Below are 25,306 nucleotides of genomic sequence, written 5' to 3'. Positions count from 1 at the left end.
AAAACTCTAGTAGAGAGGGAGTACAGTGAAGGAGGATGGGCCTACTAGATTTACTTTTTTCCAGTTTTTATTGGCACACTGTAGTTGTACATAATGGTGGGACTGTTATATAATAGTACATGCACACAATATAATTTGGCCAATATCATTCCCCAGTGTTGCCTTTTCCCTCCTCCCATCTCTCCCATGTTCTCTTTCTCTTCTCTACTGATTTCCCTTCTATTTTCATGAGATTCTCCAACCCTTTCTTTTCGTACTAGATTTATTAAAATGCATTAAATCCTTAGTAATTAGCATTCAGACAAAAAGAACCAAAGGAAATTTCATAAAAAGTCCCAAATATATGTGTGAAAGTTTGGTATAATTAGAGTATATGAAAAGTATATATTACAGAATTCAGATATTTGTAGGATAGCTATAAGAACAAAGGAAATACCCACAGAACAGGATATATTTTAAACAGGTCAAAGGTTTAAATCTAAACAGTATGGAGATTCCTCAGAAAACTTGGAATGCAACCACTATTTGACCCTGTTAGCCCACTCCTCAGCATATACTCAAAGGACTTAAAATCATCCTATTATAGTGAAGTGGCCACATCAATAGCTAGGCTAAGAAACCAACTTAGGTGCCCTTCAACAAGTGAATGGATAAAGAAAATGTGGAACATATCCACAATGGAATATTACTCAACCATAAAGAAGAATGAAATTATGGCATTTGCTGGTAAATGGATGGAACTGGGAACTATCATGATAACTGAAATAAGCCAATCCCAAAAAACCAAAAGCTGAATGTTCTCTCTGATAGGCAGATGATGATTCACAATGGGGGGAGTGCAGCAACAGGAGGAGTGGAGGTTTACCAGATTGGACAGGGGGGAGTGAGGGGAAGGGAAGAGGGAAAGACCGTAGAATGAACCCACATAATTTTTCTATGTTCATGTGAATACACACCAGTGTAACTCATCATGTACAACCACAAAAATGGGAAGTCATACTCCATGTCTGTATGATATGTCATATGTAACTAAAAAGAACAAATAAAAATTTTTTAAAAAGGTTTAAATCTAAAAATGAACCATAAAAATATAAAAGACAGTGACATACCTTTGTAACTTTGAGTGGAAATAACCTTTTTAACTACTTCAATATTCAGAAGCCACAAAGAGAATTTTAAAATTTAAAATTTTTTAAAAAAATTAAACTTAGAAAAGCCTACCATTTTATAAGCAAAATCAAAACAAAAATGACCAACTTGGAAATACATTCTCTCCCTAGACATAAAAAGCTCTTAGAAATCAGCAAAAACTGGGAGGGGGGGAAAAAGATGAAAAGAATGCATGCTAAAAGTACCCAGAGATACCAGTTATTCATCTATCAGACTGCCAAAACTTCAAAAGTTTGAGAATAATCTTTTGGTAAGGCTGTGCAGAAACAATCTCTTAAATGATACATTAGTGTCAGAAATGGAAATTGTATAGTCTTTATCTATAGAGGACAGGTTGAGAATATCAAAATTATAAGTGCATATATCTATCAATAAAGGACTAGTTAAATGTGTTAAGCTAAAAACTAAATAAAGAAACTTCCTATCTTCTGATATGGAAAGATCACTATAAAGTGTTAAGTGAAAAAAGACAAAAGCAAGGAGAAAGGTGTATACATGTTGAATATTTCTAATTTGAAATGTCTGGAATCAGAAGTGTTTCAAATTTTGGATTAGGGATGCTCAACCCGTATCTAGTATATGCCACCTTTTGAGAAAGGAGAGAGAGAGAAATAAGGAGAGGGAAAGAAACCACATAAACCAAGAAAGACAACCACATAGGATACAAGCAACAACTGCACCAACACATAGGAAAGGCAAAGGAAATCCACAGGAGCAAAGTTACCAATGACTCTTGTCACTGCTTTTAACTGGAGAATAGAATACATCAAGAGTAAACTGCTCATGTTCTTATTCTCCCTTCCATGCTCTGCTGCCTTGATTAGCAAGGGACGGGACACACATTACCCTATCAAAAATGTTTTGCTCTGACCTACTCTTAAGAGCAATGGAGTAGGCCATGATTAACTCAGGAGAAATACAGAGTAGCCAGCCTCTAGCCCTTCAGGAACAGAGTTAGTACTGCTCTCTCTTACACCTCTACCAGATATTTTGATTTTAACAAACATGGTTAAAAACACTTTGATGATCTTGCCCACTGACTTCCATAAGGAGCACTTATAAACCTTGGAAAGTCAAAGCCAGATATGTTCCAGAGATATTCTCAAATTGATGTTCTTTAAGGAGCTGTCAGTCAATAATGGCAATAGGTTTGTGCTTGCTACCTGGTTTAGAAAACTAAACAATTTCTATTGTTTAAGAATACACAGGTTGCTCTCAAAACAATGAGAAAAAGCAATGAAATAATTTCTGACTTCTAAGGCAGAAAGAGAAAGTATTTACAAAGGAACAGTTAGCTTCTAAGGTACTAATAATTCCATTTTTTAACTGAGAGGTGGTGAACAGGAGTGGCAGTGGTAGGTTGTTTCTCATTGTACTTTCAGTTTGTGTGTGTATATATATATATATATATATATACACACACACACACACACACACATTCCTCTGTGTATGATACTTTTTTCATAGTAAGTTTTTAATGCCTCCATTTCCATTAATTGTGAAACCAAGTTGCATTAACCAAAAGGCTCATGGCTAGCACATTATATGTCCTATAACTATTTTCATTAAGTAGTTAATGCAATATTTGAAACACTTAAATCTTTACAAGTAGGGTAAAAGTAAACATGAAGCAATTCATACCACCATATGCCATCCTGAGATATAAGCTAAGAAAATCAAAACAATAAAATTCTCCCAGAAGATATAAAATATTGAAATAAGTTCTAATTCGGACTCAATAAGTTGAAACAATATAATCACAACATTTTCTAAGTTAACTTTTACAGTTTGAAAAAAGAATATATTCAACCAAAACAAACAAATTATAATGGCATAAATTTCACATCAGAAAAATGTTTGATGGGCTTAAATGAAAAATTACAATAAATACCAATGTTCGCCTGTAAATATTTAACATAACTATAAATAGCCTTTAGTGCAACTAAAAACAAAAACCTCTGACTCAAACTTATTTTACAACTTAAACATTATACTAACTCATATGACTTTCAATGATTTAATTAGCCTTTGTGACATTCTGAAATACAAAATCTCACACACAAAAAAGCTAAAAGTTACGATATTACTCTAAAAGGAGTTAACAATAGTGCAATTGTTTAAGTTATTTATTTTTAAATATTAGGCTTTTTATTGCATCGTAACCCCAATTTTCTATTTTGTGTTCTAAACTTTTAAGAGTTATTCATCAAATTGAATAAAGTAAATGGGTTTAGGTCTCAGTACAATCCCTTATTGTTTTTTGACATTGGTTTTGACCTATTTAGGTTAAAAGAAAGAGATTTTGGTAAGGGAGCTTCTAATAACTGTAACACAATAATTAATTAGCAGTATCAAGGTTCATCTTTCAAATCTCCATCTTACATTTCTTTCAAAAACAAAACTGCAAACAATGTACAAGTTAACAGACGCTCTGCCTTTAAAATAATCCTATCCAACAACATATTAAAGTGATATTTTTGAAAATATATTAAAAATGTAATATTAATTTGATGATAGCTCAAATAAGAAGGAAAAAAGCAAACGACAAATTTGCATATTGAAAGGACGTCTATAAAAGAAGTGATTTTAGTAAATGTGATTTTATTTACACAAAAAATATATAATTTCTTCTCAAATTATCCCTTTAGTGCTGTATTCAGTGCAGCAAGAGTATATTCCTCAACTTTATAGTCATAAGGAAAGACTTTAATGAAACAATATGAAAGTTTCTAATCATTACTAAAAGATTCTGGTGGCAAATATAACACTGTAGCCTTTCTTTAATCAAAAGCACATGGCAGTGGCACACTCCAAGCTCACCATGATTAACAGCTGCGGTGTTCCCAGACTAGACAATGCAGGTCCTGCCTCAGTACTCACTGTAACTGACCACCACGACTGTTCTTGTTTAAAAGACTGAATAAATACATCCAGACTTGACATACTAATTTTGCCACATCGTCTAAAGCCCTCAACTAGAGAAAGAATGAGCTTTCAAAACCAAGGTGCATTGTCTAAGTTTTTAAGTTACTGTGCATCCCAGTGCACCACACTGGCCAAACAATAATTTAATTTTGGAAAAAAGATAGGGATAGATTGTATCGTTTTATTTGCAATATCAACACAGAAAACCAATGCAAAGAAGAATTTTTAACCCATTTATACTGATACATGACCACTGTGTAAAAAAAAAAAAGTATAATGTCTTAGCTCTAGGAAATTACTTTTCACTATATTTATTTTACAGTGCTGGGGATTAAACCCAGGGCTTTATGCATACAAGACAATAGCTCTGACTGACCTACATCCTCTGCCCTCACTGTATTTTAAAATTATAGTAGAAGCCAGTTTTCAGTGTGTATCCTGTTCTTAAAGATAATATGCAATAAAACTGGAACAAGACAAGGATGCCCTCTTTCACTATTTCTATCAACATCATCCTTGAAAACTCTAACCAGAGGAATCAGACAGGAAAAAGAAATTAAAGGAACATGAATAGGAAAAGAAGAATGCAAACCATCACTATTTGCCAATGACATGATTCAATATTTATAAGAACCAAAAAATTTCACCAGAAAATTTCTAAAACTCATAAATGAATTTAGCAAAGTAATAGGTTATAAAATCAACACCCATAAATCAAACATGTTTCATCATCAATGATGAATCTACTAAAAGAGGAATTAGCAAAACTACCCCATTCACAATAGCTTAAGAAAAAAAAAAACAAAACTTGAGACTCAATCTAACAAAAGAGGTGAAAGACTTCTATAATGAAAACTACAGACACTAAAGAAAGAAACTGAAAAAGACTTTAGAAGATGGAAAGACCTCCCATGCTTCTGAATAGGCAGAATTAATATTGTCAAAATGGCCATATGGCAATATGCATTATACAGATTTAATGCAATTCCTATTAAAATCCCAATGACATTCTTCATAGAACAAGAAAAAGCAATCATTAAATTCATTTGAAAAAATAAAAGACACAGACTAGCCAAAGAAATCCTTAGCAAGAAGAGTGAAGCAAGAAGGACCACAATAATAGGCCTTAAACTATACTACAGAGCAATAGTAACAAAAGCAGCATGGTATTGGCACCAAAACAGACACGTAGACCACTGGTACACAATAGAAGACACAGAAACAAACCCACATAAATACAGTTATCTTATACTAGGCAAAAGTGCCAAAAACATTCATTGGAGAATAGAGAGCCTATTCAATAAATGTGCTGGGAAACTTGGAAATCCATATGAAACAAAATGAAATCGAGGGCTGTGATTGTGGTTCAGTGGTAGAGTACTCACCTAGCACATGTGAGGCCCTGGATTCAATCCTCAGCATCACATAAAAATGAATAAATAAAATAAAGTCATTGTGTCCATCTACAACTAAAAAAAAAAAAAAAAAAAAAAAAAGAAGAAGAAAAAAAATGAAATTGAAATCCTACCTCTCACCCTGCATGAAACTAAACTCAAAGTGGATCAAAGATTTGGGCACTAGACCACAGACCCTGTGCCTAATAGAAGAAAAAAGGCCCAAATCTTTACCATGTTAGCTTAGGATCTGCCTTCCTTAACAAGATTCCTAAAGCCCAAAAAGTAAAATCAAGAATCAATCAACGGCCTGGGGCTATAGCTCAGTGGTAGAGCGCTTGCTTAGCATGTGTGAGACACTGGGTTCAATTCTTGGCACCACACAAATTAAAAAAATAAAGGTACTGTGTCTATCTACAACTAAAAATAAAATATTTTTTTAAAAAAGAATCAATAAATGGGATGAATTTAAATTAAAAGCTTCTTCTCAAAGAAAACAATCAATAATATGAAGAGAACACCTTCAGAATGGGAGAAAAATCTTTACCATGTACACCTCAGATATATATACACACACACACACACCAGGATAAAGAACTCAAAAAACTCAACACCAAAAAACCCCAAATAACCCAATCAATAAATAGGCTAAGGAACTGAACAGACACTTCACAGAAGAAATACAATCAATCAATAATATATGAAAAAAATGTTCAATATCTCTTGCAATTAGAGAAATGCAAATCAAAACTACTCAAAGATTCATCTCACTCCAGTCAGAATGACAATTATCAAGAATACAAACAACAAAAAATGTTGGTTAGGATGTGCAGAAAAGGGTACACTCACATTTTTCTGGTGGGAATGCAAATTGGTACTACCACTATGGAAAGCAGCATGGAGATTCCTCAGAAAACTTGGAATGGAGCCCCATTTTACCCAGCTATTCCAATTCTAGGTTTATACCCAAGGACTTAACATTAACATATTTTAGTGATGCAGCCACTTCAATGTTTACAGCAGCTCAACTCACAATAGCTAAACTATGGAACCAACCTAGGTGCCCTTCAACAGATGAATGAATTAAAAAATGTGATATGTTATTTATACACACACACACACACACACACACACACACACACACACATGCGTGCTCGCAATGGAATATTACTCAGCCATAAAGAAGAAGAATGAAATTATGACAATTGCAGGTGAATGGACAGAGTTGGAGAATATCATGCTAAGCAAAATAAGCCAATCCCCAAAAAACTAAAGGCCAAATGTTTTCTCTGATATGCAGATGCTAATTCACAAGAGGAAGAGCCCTCAGGAAGAATAGTTACTTTAGATTAGATAGAGGGGAGAAAGTATGGGGATAGGAAGAATAGTAGAATGAAACAGACATTATTAGTTTATGTACACATAGGACTGCATGACCAATGTGATTATACAACATGTACAGTCAGAAAAATGAGAAATTATACTCCATTTATGTATGACATATCAAAGTACATAAATGTACTTACTGTCATGTATAACTAATTAGAACAAAGAAAAACAATTTTAAAAATAAAAAAAGGCAATATGTGATAACATTAAGGAACCTGACCTTTGTTTCTTCTGTCCTCACAGCATCCAGCAAATAATGAAGAAGCTCCTGACTGTCTTGTTGTTGAAAACCTTTAAATCTAGGTGCCCTGATTTTTAAAAAAAAAAAGAAAAAAAAAAAAGAATAATCATTCCATGGTTCATCAACAATGTTATTCTTATTTAAAATCTCCTTGAAATAATAAGTCAATGATTCAATTTGCTATTTTTTTCAACAAAGTAGAAAGACAAAATGTGATTCCTGTTCCACTTAGGATGAACAGTTAAATGCAACCAGAACAAAATGGCTATCACTTATTAAGCTACTACTACAAGTCCAAGTATAGTACTAGGAATTTTACATATTTAAATCATATAATTTCCAAACAACTTGTTGAGATGTATTTTTTTTTTCCAACGTATACATGAGGGTTCAGGATTATTTAAATAGTTTGCAAGGTTATTCAAACAAAAACAGCATTCAAACCGAAGTCATTGTGATTTATCTATATTAAAACATTAAAAGAAAAAACAAGAGTGTTTATATTAAAATACAGGACTTATAAACTGATCTCGTGAATATATTATACTTCCTATGTAATTAATTAAATAAAAAGATCAGGTTCTATTCATGGAGATATCCCCAGCAAATATTTAGTTGATTTGAGTAACTCTAAAAAATAGTTTATGATAAATCCCAATGATAAAATGAACATTTGTCTTAAATGCAAATACTAAATCTAGAATGTGTTCTAAGATAGAAAACTAATTCTGTCAAATACAACAAAGCAATATCTTTATGCTCACACAAGACAAATTTAGCACAATTTCATTATGATATATACCATTCGATAACACAATAACACTATTAAGGAACTTACAATAAATATAAATTGCATTGTACACCTGAGAAAACTGAAGAACAAGCTAAGAAACACTGACATCAAACCAGGTCTTCTGATTCTGAGTCTAGTATTTTAAGCATTATTCCTCATTATCTCATGATAAGTATCCATCCTAATAATACACTAATGTGAGTCCCTGATTGCAAAAGAAAAAAAAAAGTGAATTCAACTGCTAGTGAATCTAGTCTGTAAGAAGAAACACTTCAATAACTTTCTTATAGTTATTCTTTTGCTAAGTACCAGCAAATAACATCATGATGTTGAAAACACTTTCATTAACTACCTTGTAGGCTTCCCTTTCTGAATGTGGTAGACGGCAGGAGATAAGGATAGAAACCAAGATGGACACAAATTCCAGCCTTACTTGGGCCTTCATGGCTGGCACTGTGAGAAGCAGAAACTGCATTACACTATACTTATGCTGTAGATATGAAGGAAGTTCAGTGAAATGGAAAATGACTAGGAGTGGAATCCTTTGGGGACCTTCACCAGGTGTTGAGTAGAATGAGGGGGCAGCTTATGGCTTTCAAAGAATATGCATAGATAGTAATTTATTCCTGAACAAAGAAAGCCTCAACAATGGCTCTGCCTGTTATGGTTTAGATCTGAAATGTCCCCCAAAAGCTCATATATTAAAGACTTGGTCGCCAGCGCAGCAATGTCCAGAAGTGGAGCTTTGGAAGTGACTGAATAATGAGGTCTCTAACCTCATCAGTGGATTAATTAATTTGATTAATTAATCATTTAAAGGGACTACTAGAAGGAGATGGAAACTAAAGGCAGGTGAGGTACAGTTGGAGGAAACAGCCACAGGGGTATACCCTTTGGGGACTATATCTTGACCTGGGCCCCTTTCTTCACACACACTCTCTCTCTTCCCAACTGCCATAAGCTGACAGCTTTCCTCCCCTACACCCTTCCATCATGATGTTCCATCTCACCTCAGGCCCCAAGCAATGGAGTCAACTGACCATGAACGAAAATCACTGAAAGCAAAATTTTCTTTTCTTTTCTTTTTTTTTTTTTTTTTTTTTTTTTGTACTGGGGTTTGAACTCAGGGGTGTTTCCACTTAGCTATATCCCCAGCCCTTATTATTTGAGAAAGGTCTTACTAAGTTGTTGAAGGCCTTGCTTATTTGCCAAGGTTAGCTTCAAACTTGTGATCCTCCTGCCTCAGCCTACTGATTATCTGGGATTATAAGCATGTACTACAGTGGCCAGTTCAAAACAAATCGCTCCTTCTTGAAGTTGTCTGTGTCAGGTATTTTGGTCACATCAATGAAAAGCTGACAAACACACTACCTGTAGCTCCATCTCAACCACACACAAACTACTTACTGCCTTCTAAATAAACCAAAAAGAAAATTTAATAAATGTAGTTTTTTCTTTTACCTAAAACTGAAAAAAAAATCTTACTACTATTTACAGAATATATGATGCAATCTACATGAGCTACTTAACGGAGAGATAGTTAAAGACTAAAAAGAAAAATCATCAAATGGATGAAGATATATAATTTATTCAAAATAAGGGGAATACTCACAATAAATGTGACTTACTAAAGGCACTACTATGAGAAAGAACAGAGGACTTAAAAAAAAAAAAAAACCTTCAGATGTCAGGCATGACAGCACACATCCATATTCCTACCTACCTGGGAGGAGATTAGCCTCTGCAACTGAGTGAGACCTTGTCTCAAAATAAAAAAGGGCTAGGGATATAATTCCATAGTAGAGCTCAGCTTACCAGGTGCAGTGGTCTGGGTCCAATCCCTAGTACTGCAAAAAGATGGATGGATGGATAGATAGATAGATATAATTTTTTTTAAAAAACCTTAAGACGTAATAAGAAAATTTATGTGCAAGCATGAAACAGGAAACTATCAAGAAAAAGAAAAAAATTAGAACAAGAGAATTTGTAGAGATGTCTACTAGGTAATGATGAATCAGTTAATTCATAATCCAGAAATTGCAGGCTAAGGTTGTGGCTCAGTGGTAAAGCACTCACCTAGCACATGCAAGGTGCTGGGTTCTTCCTCAGCACCATATTAAATAAATAAATAAATAAATAAATAAATAAATAAATAAATAAATAAATAAATAAATGGTATTGTGTCCATCTACAACTGAAAAAAATATATGTATATTAAAAAATAAAATTATAGCCAGGCACGATAGCACACGCCTGTAATCCCAGCGGCTCAAGAGGCTGAGACAGGAAGATCATGAGTTCAAAACCAGCCTCAGTAAAAAGCAAGATGCTAAACAACTCAGTGTAGACTCATCTCTAAATAATATACAAAAAAATAGGGCTGGGGATGTGACTCAGTGGTCAAGTGGCCTTGAGTTAATCCCCAGCACCCCCTTACCAAAATAATAATAATCCAGAAATTGCCTCTACTACAAACATACTGACAAAATATAAAAGAAAACTATAACACACAAAAAAAAGTAGGGTACAGGGGCCAGGGTTATGGCTCAGTGGTAGAGCACTTGCCTAGCATGCGTGAGGCACTGGGTTCAATCCCTGGCACCACATAAAAATAAACAAATAAAATAAAGGTATTGTGTCCATCTACAAAAAAATATATATATTTTTTAAAAAGATATACAATACAAAGTAAATCCCACAGAGCAAAGAAATGGAACACAAACATAAAATAGGTACAGGAAGAAACAGATATGTTGGACTAGAAAGAGTTCAGCCCTGAGGGGTAAAAGAGAATGGTTTCTTGACAAACACAGGAGCCAGGCTCATTGTTTTAGGATAGCTGGTCTTCCCTTGAGCAAATATAGCCTAAAGCTACAACAGAACACAGCTACTGCCTTGGAACCTGAAGCTGAGACTAGCCTTGCCTGGGCTCTATCAAATCCCCAAAACCATGGCAACACCATAACTTGGAACCAGGAGGATACTGGATCTCCAAATCCACCTTGGAGGGCTAGGTTGAGGCCAAATATAAATTTTAAATTATTCAGCAGAGAGAGGAGGAAGTATGAAGGAGAAAGGGAAGGCAATGCCAGGGGCAGAAGAGGCAGGGAGGAGTGGAGAAACAAAGTAGGAGGGACAAGACAGGGAGGATGAACAAATAAAAAAAAAAAATCTACTCTAAGTGAGCCTACAAACCAATTTAACACAAGAAGAAATCTAATGTTAAAAAAAAAAAAAAAAGATCAGGCAGTTTGAATTGTGGTTCCACGAAGGAGTAGGTGGTGGGATCTCACTTTGTGTCTGACTAGCCTTTTCTTGCATTTTTCTCTGCCTTGCTTGTCTGAGCTTCAGCAGAATTCCAGATGGCTGGTGGTAAGACTGGGAAGGACTCCGACAAGGCCAAGACAAAGGCAGTTTCCCGATCCCTCAGAGAGCTGGCTTGCAGTTCCCTGAAATCTAGGACAACCAGCCATGGACTATGACAGCTATCCTGGAGTACCTCACCACAGAGGTACTTGAATTGGCAGAAAATGCATCAGAAGACAGAAACGTAAAGCATATCACCCCTGGTCACTTGCAACTTGCTATTTGTGGAGATGAAGAGTTGGACTCTCTCATCAAGGCTACAATTGCTGGTGGTGGTGTCATCCCACATACCCACAAATCGCTGATTGGGAAGAAAGAACAACAGAAGACTGTTTTAAGGATGCCTGGATTCCTTATTATCTCAGGACTCCAATACTCTTAACAGCAGTCCAGTGTTGGCGATTCCAGGGGACTGTAACTCTGTGAAAACACACAATTTTGCCTTTTTGTAATTCTATTTGAGCAAGTTGGAAGTTAAATTAGCTTTCCAACCAACCAAATTTCTGCATTCAAGTCTTAACTATATTTAAGAGTTATGGTGGCTTCAAAGAAGCTATTGATTCTGAAGTAGCCAGTTTTGATTGAGTTGACTGTTTTTAAAAAACTGTTTGAATTTTAATTGTGATGCAGAAGTTATAGTAACAAACATTTGGTTTTGTACAGACATTATTTCCACTCTGATGGATAAGTTCAATAAAGATTATATACCAAACTAAAATAATTTTTTTAAAAAATCAACAATTAGAATAAGTTTGCATAAAGCAAATAAATTTTATAAAACTGTCCAAAAACATTACAATATGTTGTGGAGAATAACCAAAAACACAAAGGCGTAAATGCCATTAGAACCAAATTTCAAGCAAAATTAGAAAAAAAATAATAGTATAATAATAAATTTAATAATACTAGAAATAAAATAAAACCATTGATATAAAATACAAAAATTATAATACTAAGCTAAACACAGATGAAGAGTGAAATAGTAATTAGAAAATAACACTAAGATGGGCTGGGGATGTACCTCAGTGGTAGAGTGCTAGTCTAACACATACAATGCCTTGGGTTTGATCCCAGTAGGACAAAACAAAAACAAAAACTGGAGAACATACCCAGAGTACAGTACTTTTATCCTATATTGAGATTATGTGGCACACAGAAGATTACAAAAATTAGGATCAAGTGTCTTCTGAGTAATGCTGTTCAAGCATACATCTTGTCCAGTTGATTACATTTCCTCATGGACAAATTTTTTTCTCCCAGCCCCAGAACCAAAAGCTCAGCACATAACACTAGTTAGCAAAATGAAGTAGTATAGGAAGCAAAGACAGGCATGGGTGAGAATGGAAAAACAGAATCACTTTACAACATCTCTGAATCTTTTAAGAAAGAATTCATGTAAAACTTGGTGAAATAAGATCTGTATCAGAGTGGTCAATATTGTGTGAATATCCGTTTTCTAGTTTTGACAATGTATTGCGAAACATTATCACAGGTGGAGCTGGAAAGAGGGTACATGGAAACTCTGAACTATTTTGTAACTTCTTGTGAATTTAAAATTATTTCAAAATGATAGTTATTAAAAAAGAAGAAGAAGAAGAAGAAGAAGAAGAAGAAGAAGAAAGTTGAAGAACTTATTTCCAAGCAGCACTCTTCAAAAGTGGTTCAAGTGTCTGCTAATCACCAACATAACCAAAACTTCATGATATTGGTCCAACTTTCAAAAGTCAATCAACATATACACATATCATGGATGAATCACAAAATAATTATTCCAAGAGAAAGAAGCCAGATTAAAAAAATATATACACTTTAGTTCCATTTTTAAAGAATTCATTAAAATGCAAACTAATCTATAGTAACAAAACAGATAAGCAGTAATCCAGGGATAGAGTTCAGGGGAGGAGATCCAAACAAAGAGATTACCAAGGGGGCCTAAGGAAACTTTTGGGATTGATGAATACATACTTTATAGTGGTTGTGGTAATGTGGGCACATATGTCAACACTTAACTTTAAATATGTGCAGTATGTTTTATGTAAAATATACTTCAGTTAAGCTATTCAGAGCATTTATCAGTACAATTCACTATTTCTACAGATCAAAAAAAAGTCATTATTTCAGTAGATGCAGAAAAAGCATTTGAAAAACATTACCACCCATTCTTTTTAAAAATATATATATACACATATATACATTTTTAGTTATAGTTGAACACAATATTTTATTTATTTTTTTGTGTGTGGTGCCGAGGATCAATCCCAGCGCCTCACACATGCGAGGTGACCACTCTACTGCTAAGCCACAATCCCAGCCCTAACACCCATTCTTGATACAAACTCTTGGGGGCGGGGACAAATTAGAATTTATTTATTCTGATAAAAGGCATCTACAAAAACCTATGTGGCACACACCTATAATCCCATCCACTTGGGAAGCTGAAGCAAGAGGACATGAAATTGAGCCAGCCTCAGCAACATAGCAAAACCCTGTCTCAAAAATTTTTTAAAAAGTAAAAGGGCTGGGGATATAGTTCAGTGGTCAAGTACTCCCATGTTCAATTCCCAGTACAAAGGGGGGAGGGGAATCCTAGAATGACTGATTTTTTTAAATATTTATTTTTTAGTTAGAGGTAGGCACAATATTTTATTTTATTTTTATGTGGTGCTGAGGATTGAACCCAGTGCTTCATGCATGCTAGATGAGCATGCTGGGAGGAAATGATTGATTAAAAAATAACTAAATAGAGAGAGAGAGAGAGAGAGAGAGAGAGAGAGAGAGAGAGAGAGAGAGAGAGAGAGAATTTAATATTTATTTTTTAGTTTTCGGTGGATACAACATCTTTATCTGTATGTGGTGCTGAGGATTGAACCCAGCACTGTGCGCATGCCAGGCGAGCCGCTACTGCTTGAGCCACATCCCCAGCCCCAATGATTGATTATTCTTATGTGTTTGTAAGGATGGCTTTAGATCTTAGCCTAAGAAAACCCCATTTTAAAACTCCAGTTTGAAACCTGCAGTCTCACCAGGTACACCTATGTAGCCCTCCAGTATAGCCCTCAGGCACAAACAAGTCACTTCTCCCCACCTTGACAAACTCATAATGAAGTCTCTAGCATGTTGCCCTCATCCAGATAAGAGCGAGAAGCAAGAAAAACCAGACCAGATGCTTTAACCTCAGGGTAAATGACATCACTGAGAAATCCAGTAGCAGCTGATAGGAATTGAAAGGGTGGTCGGAAGCCCCAAAATTTAGTATAAATGATGGAACAAATGAACAGACATTCAGCCAGCCAACACCAATGCACACAAGCCTGAGAGCCTGAGGAGGACCTGGACTGACATCACAACTCTTCTCATCTGCCTGATCCTCTGTTTTCTCACTGGTCTCAAACTCTATAGCAGTCTCTTGATTCTGGTGAGAAAAGGACTTCTCCCCATGACCACCTCCTCAGCCAGCCATCAGCTCCAACCCAAGAAAAGCCTGCCTTGGTTCCTGATCTTATCACCACAGTCTGAGTGAGTGTGCATCTGCTGGACTTAGAGCATAAGGCTTGAGACTTTCAATCTGACACTTGAGCTTAGCATGCAGATGGAATGTTTGTAATGAGCATGTCATGATTAAGTGTTTGTAGTGCTTAAAATCAATCTAGAATTGTTTGCTATGAATTGATTATGTCCATTGCAGTGCCTGACATTAAGGATTGTCATTTTCTTGAGTAAGAACCTATACAGTGAAATTATATTGAGTGATTTGAGTAAATAAAGCATTGAAAAGGGAAGCGAGAGGACATTCTTCATTTCTCCCCTCGACTACATAAGTCACACCTTTTGCCCATTGTGACAGTGTTAAAGAATGAATGTTCTCACCCATAATCAGGAACAAGGCAACACTGTACCAGAAGTCTTGCTAGTGTTACAAGTAGCAAAAAAGAAATAAAACTATCATTATTGGCCAATGATGTTATTGTCTATACAGGGTATCTCAAAACAATCTACATGAAGCTTCTAGACCCAATGAGCTGGGCAAGAGCAAGAAATAAGGTTAATATAAAAACACCTGTTGTAAATAACACAAGAAACATGAAACTCTTGAATATATGCAAGATTTGTATGCTGAAAATATACACCTTGAAAAGAAAAATTACAGACCTAAACAACTGAAAAGAACCAGATTTGAAGGTGCATGCCTATAACCCCAGCTACTCAGAAGACTGAGGCAGGAGGATGGCAAGTTTAGGTCAGTCTCAGCAACTCAGCAAGACCCTATCTCAAAACAAAAAATAAAAAGGGCTGGAGATGCTGCCCAGTGATACAGCATCCTGAGTTCAGTTCCCAATACTACCAAAAATGAACAAACAAAACACCTAAAAAGATAAAATCATGCTGGGCGTGGTTGTGCACATCTGTAATCCCAATGGCTCAGGAGGTTGAGGCAGGAGATCACAGTTCAAAGCCAGCCTCAGCAATTTAGTGAGGCCCTGAACAACTTAGTGAGACCCAATCTCAAAATAAAAAGGGCTGGGGATGTGGGTAGGTGATCAAGTGCCCTAGGTTCAATCACTGGTACCAAAAATAAATAAAATTATACATTGGAAGATTCAGTATGGTTAGCTATCAATTCTCCCCAAATTGATCTACACATTCAATATGATCTCAATTGACAAATCTGATTCTAAAATTCATATAAGAAAACAAAGGATCATTGGGCATGATGGTATGTGTCTATAATCCTAATGACTGGGAAAGCTGAGGCAGGAGGATTACAAATTCACAAGCAATTTAGCAATGTCCAGAGCAACTTAGTGAGACCTTGTCTCAACATAAAAAATAAAACTGGGCCTAGTGGCACACACCTGTAATCCCAGCAGTTTGGGAGGCTGAGGCAGGATAGTAAGTTCAAAGCCAGCCTCAGCAAAAGCAAGGTACTAAGCAATTCAGTGAGGCCCCATTTCTAAATAAAATACAAAATAAGGCTGGGGATATGGCTCAGTGGTGGAGTGCCTCTGAGTTCAATTCCTGGTACCCAAATAAATAAATAAATAGGATTGGAAATATAAGGCATTATTGTCCATCTACAACTACAAAAAAAAATTTTTTAAGTAATAAATACAATAAAAAAGGAACACCCCTGGGTTCACTCCCCAATACCAAAAAAAAAAAAAAGGGGGGGGGGAGCTAGAATAGTTAAAAAAGAAGACCAAAACTGGAAGAGTCATATTATCCAATTTCAAAACTTACTATGAAACTATAGTAATCAAGACAGTATAGAATTCAGGGTAATGATAAGATATACAGATCAATGAAACAGAACAGAATTCAGAAATATATCCATACATAAATGGATTAAATCTTTGCCAGATTTTTTAAAAATACTTTTCTTAGTGTATATCACTTTTTTTTTTTCTTTTTGGTACCAGGGATTGAACTCAGGGGCACCTAACAGCTGAACCACATCCCCAGCCCTTCTTTTGTATTTTATTTAGAGACAGGGTCTCACTGAGTTGCTTAGGGACTCGTTAATTTGCTGAGACTGGCTTTGAACTCTTGATCTTCCCACCTTAGCCTCTGAAGTTGCTGGGATTACAGGTATGTGCCACTGTGTCCAGCTCTTAGTATATATCTTTTAAAAGTAAATATAAGGGCTTTAGCTCTATGGTAGAATGCTTGCCTAGCACATGTGGCACTGGGTTCGATCCTCGGCACTGCATAATAAGGAAATAAAATAAAGGCATTATTGTCCATCTACAACTACAAAAAAATTTTTTTAAGTAATAAATACAATAACAAAAGAAAATGCAGTTTAAAATTTTTCAAATAATATTGATCAAGTTATTGTACTCATAAAAATTTATTCCACAGATGTACTCCCATGAGTTTAATATGATACCCACACACATATATACTCTAATAACTTATGTCTATATGTGCTAATATGGAAAGGTGTATAAAACATATCTGCAAAACAAGCAAGTTGCAAATAACTGGCATACATATCTGTGTATGCATAATCACTTTTGAAAATACAAAAAACAGATAATACAATTTGAACATTCCCAATCTGAAATTCCAAGATCAGAATTGCTCCAAAATCCAAAAGTTCTTGAGCATCCAAAAACAATTTCCCACTTGAACTCATCTGACACATCACAGTCAAAATGTAGATACACTTAAAAATACTGTATAAAATTGCCTTCAGCCAATCCTAAAGAACCAAAGACTGAATGTCTTCTCTGATATGCAGATGCTAGTTTACAATGGGTGGGGGGGCTAGGGAAAAAAAGAATTATTCTGGATTAGATAGAGGGGAGTGAAGGAAGGGATAGGGGTATGGAAGTAGAAAGGATAGTAGAATAAATCAGACATTATTACCCTATGTGTATACATGATTACACGACTGGTGTAATTCTACATCATGTACAACCAGAAGAATGAGAAGTTATGCTCCATTTATGTATGATGTGTCAAAATGCATTCTACTGTCACGTATAACAGAACAAATTTTAAAAAGTTGCCTTCAGGCTACACATATATAAGGTGTATATGAAACATAAATGAATTTAGTATTTAGACTTTCATTTTCTTCTGAAGATCTCATTATGTATATGAAATTATTCCCAAACTGAAAAATTCCAAAATCCAAAACATGTCTGGTCTCAAGCATTTCATTTAAACCTGTAACAGTTACTTCTGAGGTATAAGGGTGGTGAGAAATGCGAATTTTTATCTATGAGCACCTATTATTTTAATAACTTTTTCTATTTTATGAATCTTTATAGAATCAGTATAAGAATACAAAACAATGGGTTGGGGATGTGGCTCAATACAAAACAACGGGTTGGGGATATGGCATGCACGGGGCGCTGGGTTTGATCCTCAGAACCACATAAAAATAAAAAGAATAAAGATGTTGTGTCCACTGAAAACTGAAAAATAAATATCAAAAAATTCTCTCTCTCTCTCTCTTAAAAAAAAAAGAATACAAAACAAAACATTTCTGGCACCAAAATAAATTTTTAAAGCATACAATGACCTAAAAATTGAACTCTCTGAGCCACCCATCTCTCTGAGTCTTTGACAAGTTGTTTGTTTTTATTTTGTTTTTAGCACTGGGGATTGAACTCAGGGACACTTTATCACAAAGATACACCTCTAGTTCTTTTATTTTTGAGACAGGGTCTTGCTAAGTTGCTCAGACTGGCCTCAAACTTAAAATCCTCCTGCCTCAGTTTCCTGAGTCACTGGGATTTCGGGTGTGTGCCACTGATAGGTTTTTTGGTCTCTAGACTCTGAAGAAATAGCATTTGTCAACCAAGTGAAGCATACACTAAATTCTCTATATTCTAAGTTACATTTGAAATATCATGGCACAAATAACTAGTTTGAAATTTTAAAATACAAATTCACATTTAAGAAATTCTGTTTTCATATTTCAGTAATTGTGTACTGGACTAGCTTATGAGATCCATGAAGACAGGGGCCATGTTTAATACATCATGCATACATAAAGAAATGCATGAATGCATTAATGTTAAGTCAAGTCCTTCATGGTAATGTGTTTATTTACAGGCACATAAGGATTTTTGTTTTTACATATATAATAATAGTTTGAGAAATTCACTTACACTCTATTTTCTTCAAAGTTCATCTTTAAAAATGAGGAAGCCAGGGAGTAGGAATATAATTCAGTAGCAGAATTTGCCAAAATTGCACCAAGGCCCTAGATTTGATACTCAACATATACACGCACAAAAAAGAAACTAGATTAGATTACCTTTAGAATACTTTCTAGATTTTAGGATTCTTTGATTTTCTTACTTTACAGTATTGTCTCAGAGGCTTGAGACAAGATAAACATTGAGCCAATATAGACTTCTATTTCACTTTCAGCACTGTCACTCTCATACTTGGTTAGCAACTTAATTTCTAAAAGTCTCCAATTCCTTCTATACTTATGAGGATTAAAAAAAAAATCACTTCTTCAGAGTATTATGAAAAATAATTTGCATAATGCACAAAAGCATAACTACACAAATGGGAGTACCTTATAATGATAGTCTGGGCAATAATAGCAATATCACAGAATGGAACTACTCCTGTTAAGTGATGAAGGCATTAATGTTTTGTAACAGGATTATTTATACTAAAAAGGCAGATGCACTCACTTCTGACAAAGCTGATTAAAAAGAATTTTAGGAGAAAGTGGTCCTTTTTCTGTCTCCTTCATGCTGTGAAGAAACAGGAACAAGGCTGAAGTCAGCGGTCCAGGGCTTGAAAGTTCCACCACTAATAGATCCTTTAAAAACATGACCAACTCTATGTCAGAAACACACAGTTTTAAAACATTATTTTTAAAAATCTAAGAGTTACACTTTATTTAAATGAAAACAATGAAATTGGCTAATGTATGTTAAGAAATGTTATTCCTTTATAAAATGGACATATAAAAATAGAAAATAGGATTAAATGTTTTACCTTGGAAAACAGCTATTTTCATATCCTCTGCACTTTATTTAATAAAGCTTGAGTTTAATCATTACTCCTTAGCTGTTTTAACTGCCCCTTAACGGGTTCTCCTATAAATAAAACTACTAATCTGCTTGATATTTTTACTTTTCCACAAATAATCATAAGTTATATTTACTAGCAAAAACTCCATACACTTCTTTTCCCCAAATATTTTAGTAACAAAATAAGGAATGGGGAATTATGTGATAAAAATCAGTATACCGTCTTCCTCTTTTACAGAAAAACAAAGTTCGGGGCTGGGGCTGAGGCTCAGTGGCAGAGCACTTGCCTAGAATGTGTGAGGCACCGAGTTCGATCCTGAGCACCGCATATAAATAAAAAAAAAAATAAAGGTTCATCAACAACTAAAAAAAAGAAAAACAAAGCTTGACAAAAGCAGCTAAGATTATACAAAGGATTAACCCAATTATTTTTCTCCCAAGTTTTGCTTTCTAAAATACATTATTCCCTTTGTCTTTGAAAGAACAATCTGAGATTACTTCATTGGGCTAAATGTTTTGAAATCTTCTTTTTAATTGTTTTCAAAGGTCAGATCATGAACTATCCACATACACTCTTTTCCTCTATCAAAACTCTCAATTTCTAACATTATTATTTGTAGTGCAGGGCCCTCCAGGCAAAGTCCTCCAGGAACACACTTGAATTAAGTTGATCACTTGTTGTAGTGAGGTAGAACACACACCTTGGAGAACCATGAAGTGTCCCAGTAAGAGGTTCTATAAAGAAGGATTTGGGATTTGGTTAGGTAATTTGGGGAGGGAACTAAGGAAGTGGAGATTTACTCTAAATTGGATGCCACCAGCAAATGGAGATAATGCTATACTATAACTGAGTATCTCAGTAAGTCTTATCTCGGGAGAGAGAAGGGATGAGGATGAGGATAAAACTATATCTGTTAAAGAAGTAGCAATCATGGGGCTGGGGATGTGGCTCAAGCGGTAGTGCGCTTGCCTGGCATGCTTGCAGCCCAGGTTTGATCCTCAGCACCACATGCAAACAAGGATGTTGTGTCCACCAAGAACTAGAAAATGAATATTAAAAATTCTCTCTCTCCCCTCTCTCACTCTCTTTAAAAAAAAAAAAAAAAGAAGAAGTAGCAATCATTCATTTCTCATTTTGTCCAAGACAGAAAGGTTACTGGGATTTTCTAAACGACAGATAGGTCTTGTTTTTGTGTGTTTAGACAAAATTTATGAACTGATCTTGCTTTGTCTCACTTTAACACTGTCCTCAGAGAAACCTAGTATGAGACTTCTCTTCTGTGAGATTCTCCAAACATGGCCTCACTGTGGGAGTTAAACCAGGTTCTGAATGTCAGGGGCTTTTTTTATTATTGTTTTTTCTTTCTTAAAAATCCATCATCAGACTAGGCTTCAAAAGAACCTCCAGGTGCTGATTAAGTCTACTGTTAAATTTAAATAAATGTCACCAGCAACCACAAAATAGGGGTACTATTTTGCTCAACAAGTAAAACCTGTTTTACTTTTTGCGTTTGTTTAAAAGCTGCCTCAATATCTTCACATTGTTTGATCTATGATATTGGAACAATAACTTATATTTTCATATACTTTTTTACATATTTTCACAAAATGCTTTTGAATTCTCTTTTTTAAAAAAGTCTTCTGACTCCCATCCCAATTAATAGCTCTGAGAAATAAAAGACACTTTGGGAACATCAGCAGCTGATCTGAAAACAGCCATTATCCAGATAGTATACTTCTTACTCACCAACTGAGACTCTGAGGAAGGAGAAATCTTGAATTTTGTACCATCTTCTTTTATCTCATTCATCAGCTCAAAAAGTATGTAAGTCTGGGCCAAGTTCTAAAAGAGAGTAAAGTCTTCTAATTCAGTTACATTATGCCTCTAATCTTATGAAATGAATATTCTCTCAAAGTGTCAAATTTCGGGCTGGGGATGTGGCTCAAGTGGTAGTGTGCTCGCCTAGCATGCGTGAGGCACTGGGTTCGATTCTCAGCACCACATAAAAATAAAGATATATGTCCATCTAAAACTAAAAAATAAATATTAAAAGAAAGTGTCAAATTTCATCCAGCATAGCAAAACTTCTATTTAAAACATTTTAATTTGAAATGAGTACATTTCATATTTAGTAAATGTCACTATTACTGATGAAGCCATGGTAAAACACATAGAAGGCCTTTCGGAAGAACTGTATAAAAGGTATATGCATATGGTGATGGCCAAAGACAGCCTACAACAAAAAGAAAGCAGAAAGAAAATTTTAGTAAACATTCAGCAGTCGTTCAATCATTTACAGGTATGCTGAACGCCCATTTAAATTAATTAAAAATTCTTTATATTTTATTAATCTCTGGTGACATTTACCTGAATGACTGCATTAAAAAAACAAGTATTTCCTAAATTTATAATTCCTTTTACAGATGGTACACTGCTGCCTTTTCTTCCCTTCTTTATTTCACCTGCTTCAAATTTTTCTTCACAAAGTTTTAGGATTCTTGAAAATGCATCTACAAGTTAAAGAAAACAAAACTGACATGAGACTTAAAATTTTAAGTGTCACTTGACAATGTAAATATATTATTTAAAATTAAATAAGATTATCTCTCTGAATCAGTGTTCCTAAAAGACAAACACAAATGTCTTTGATTTTCTATCTTATCACTATGAAATTCATTTTAATGTACAGATCTATGCCTCACATCACATAAATAAATTCTAGATGAATTTTAAAAGTATATGTAAAGAAATATAGTAAAAAAAAGTAGAAAAGATCTAGCTTCTAAAGGTCGGAGATGTAGCTTAGTAGTAGAGTATTTGCCTAGCATGTTTGAAGTCCTGGGTTTAGTACCCAGCACTGGGGGCGGGCGTGAGGGGTGGGGGTGGTGGAGGAAGGCAGTTTCTAAATACCACTCTCCACTAAAAGGAATGAGGATTGATAGGGCAGGAAAGATGCAAAATAAGCCTATAAAATTTATCTTGTATCAAAGAATAAGAAAATATTCAAAAATAGTGGGACTATATCAAAATACACAGGCACCATACTGAATAGATTCCTACTGCCCAATGTAGTAGGATAGTATAATGGATTATTACACATAGAATGTGTCTGAATAGGTAATGGATTTTTTTAAAAGGGGGAAAAGGAAAGAGGAGTTCCTTAGAAATGACAACTAATAAACAAAAGAAATGATGGATCAGAAAAATCAGCATCTTTTAGTGGTAATTTTTTTTCTATTATTCTTGCAACTTTCCTGTGAATTTGAACTTGTCAAAATTCAAAGTTTAAAAAAAAATAGTGCCATAGTATAATACAAAAAGTAAAATACCAGGGCTGGGGCTATAGCTCAGTGGCAGAGCACTTGTCTTGCATATGTGAAGCACTGGGTTTGATCCTCAGCACCACATAAAAATAAATAAATAAAATAAACACATGTTGTCCATCTACAACTACAAAAAAATATTTTAAAAAAGTAAAATACCAAGTATACAATAAATAGCTGTTCTGTGCTGTTAATATAGATCTGAAAGTTACATTACCAGCTCATGTTTAATAACAACGTAAAAATGAAGAAACCCTAAAATTAATGAATTGAAATGGTCACTATACATCTCTCTGGATTACTTTTAGTAGCTAATACATAAATGTAAATAGTTGTTATCCACCAAGTATCAAGTACAACATATTTTCTCATAGTTTTCATAAATATTTAATAAGCTAATAACTGCAAAGTGCTAGCATGGTAACCACTATGTATCTGAAAAACAGCTCTGAGAATCTCCTCAAAAATGCAATTTGTGGGGCTGAGACTATAGCTTGGTGACAGAGGACTTACCTACATACGAGAGGCACTGGGTTTGATCCTTAGCACCACATAAAAATAAACAAAATAATGACATGCTATCAACCTACAACTAAAAATTTTTTTTCCAAAATGCAATTTATGCCAAAATCCACATCTTTGTGAGCCATTCTTCATGTCCATTGTTTATCTGATCTCCCTTTTTTCTTTCTTTAATCATTTCCTACACATTCTGAATATTTGTTCTTTCAAGGTTATTTCTTATTGAATTTTCTGAATTGCTGATATCTGTTTTGTGTTTCATATTGGATTTGTGTTTTTCAAATATCTTGTCTTCTTTCTTTCCTTCTTTTGTGTGTGCGTGGGGTGGAAGGCGCTAGGGCTTGAACCCAGGACCTCATTCATGCTACACAAGGGCTCTACTAGTGAGCCCTATACTAGCCTAGCCCAACTTTTCTTTTGAAATTGTGGAAACAGGCCTAGAGTTGTAGTTCAGTGGTTCAGCATTTGCCTGGCATGTGTGAGGCACTGGGTTCAATTCTCAGAACCACTTACAAATAAATAAGTAAACAAAATTAAGGTCTACTGACAACTAAAAAATAAAAAAAATTTAAAAATGTGGAAATATCTCATGAATTGGTAGTTTCTAATATTTTTTTCAGCAAACAAATCTTTTTCATAGAAAATATTTTTCTTCCAATTCTGTAAACATTTTTTGGGGGGAAAGGCAAACCTTAACTGTTTCTCCCTTTATTTTGGTTTGCTTTTTATAAAAAAAAAATTATTAGTAATTATTGGATATCTGTTATCCAGATATTAAGGAGTCATTTTTAATTCCCAACCCCAGAATCCTAAGTTAATGCAGAAAATAGGTCTCTTCTGTCCTCCACATATTGAAATAAGTGATGAGAAATGAAGCCTCTACTACAGCTTAGAGCATAGGCCACTAAAATCAATGAAGCAGCTCACTGAAGTATAGAGGCATGAGGAAAAGGAAAAGGCAGAAGAGACCAACAGTATTCAAACCAATCAGTGAATACAAAGGCAAATGAAAAAAGTCAACACTTTAAAAACAGTACACAGAGGAAGCCTGATATGGATCCTCGCTGGGTTTGTAGACAGAGCCGTCTGCCTCTTATTTATGTCTGGGATTCCAATTAGAACCTAAAATGGGCAAGTTTTAGACTCTCATTATATCTGTTGCCAATAGATAGTTTCACAGTGATTTTTGTATGTTAGGTATATGCATTCACAGTGATTTTTAAGAAATTTAAAATCAAAGAATAATCAAATCCAAGCCTCACTCCATCTTTTCAGGTAAGGTAGTTAACTCTGATTTTTACATTTATAAAACTTAGTCCCAGACAGGTTAAATGACTGACTCACAGTCATAGTGATAATTTTCTGATTACAAATCCATTGTCATTTTACCACTTAAATCCTCACCCATTATTTATGTACAATGAGATTAATTATAAAAGATAGTGGGGCAAAATTTTTGTAGATATGGGCATAGGCAACCCCAAACAAATATGATTCCTCAAAGTATTTCAATAATAAATATCGCCCTAATGCCTTTTAGCTTTTAACATGAAAACAGAATAGTTGGGAAAATAAACTATAGATTATAACTATATATAAATATAAAATACACATTATTCACTTGGAAAAATACTCTCAGAAAATTATATTTTAATCACAAAAAAACAATATTTTA

At 34.7% G+C, this 25,306-nt stretch overlaps 1 protein-coding gene and 1 pseudogene across 11 annotated transcripts in view; one reads left to right on the top strand and one right to left on the bottom strand.

Annotated features, from left to right (window-relative positions):
* Window positions 1-25,306, bottom strand: part of Usp45 (ubiquitin specific peptidase 45) — an 88,341-nt gene that overhangs the window by 32,496 nt on the left and 30,539 nt on the right. For 10 of the 11 annotated variants that reach the window (XM_040283136.2, XM_078019580.1, XM_078019581.1 and 7 more), the window contains 4 exons: window positions 22,154-22,296; window positions 21,533-21,628; window positions 19,441-19,571; window positions 7,099-7,186 (listed from right to left, as the gene is read on the bottom strand). In XM_040283136.2, coding sequence (XP_040139070.1) covers window positions 7,099-7,186; window positions 19,441-19,571; window positions 21,533-21,628; window positions 22,154-22,296 — 458 coding nt within the window. Of the gene's footprint in view, window positions 1-7,098; window positions 7,187-19,440; window positions 19,572-21,532; window positions 21,629-22,153; window positions 22,297-25,306 lie in introns of those variants that run through there. The other variant, XM_040283137.2, reaches the window with a different exon arrangement.
* Window positions 11,275-11,670, top strand: LOC106145215 (histone H2A.Z pseudogene; annotated as a pseudogene).

This window comes from Ictidomys tridecemlineatus, chromosome 8 (assembly GCF_052094955.1).
Source record: "Ictidomys tridecemlineatus isolate mIctTri1 chromosome 8, mIctTri1.hap1, whole genome shotgun sequence".
Taxonomy (NCBI): Eukaryota; Metazoa; Chordata; class Mammalia; order Rodentia; family Sciuridae; genus Ictidomys; species Ictidomys tridecemlineatus.
This window is presented reverse-complemented; position numbering and strand designations above follow the sequence as displayed.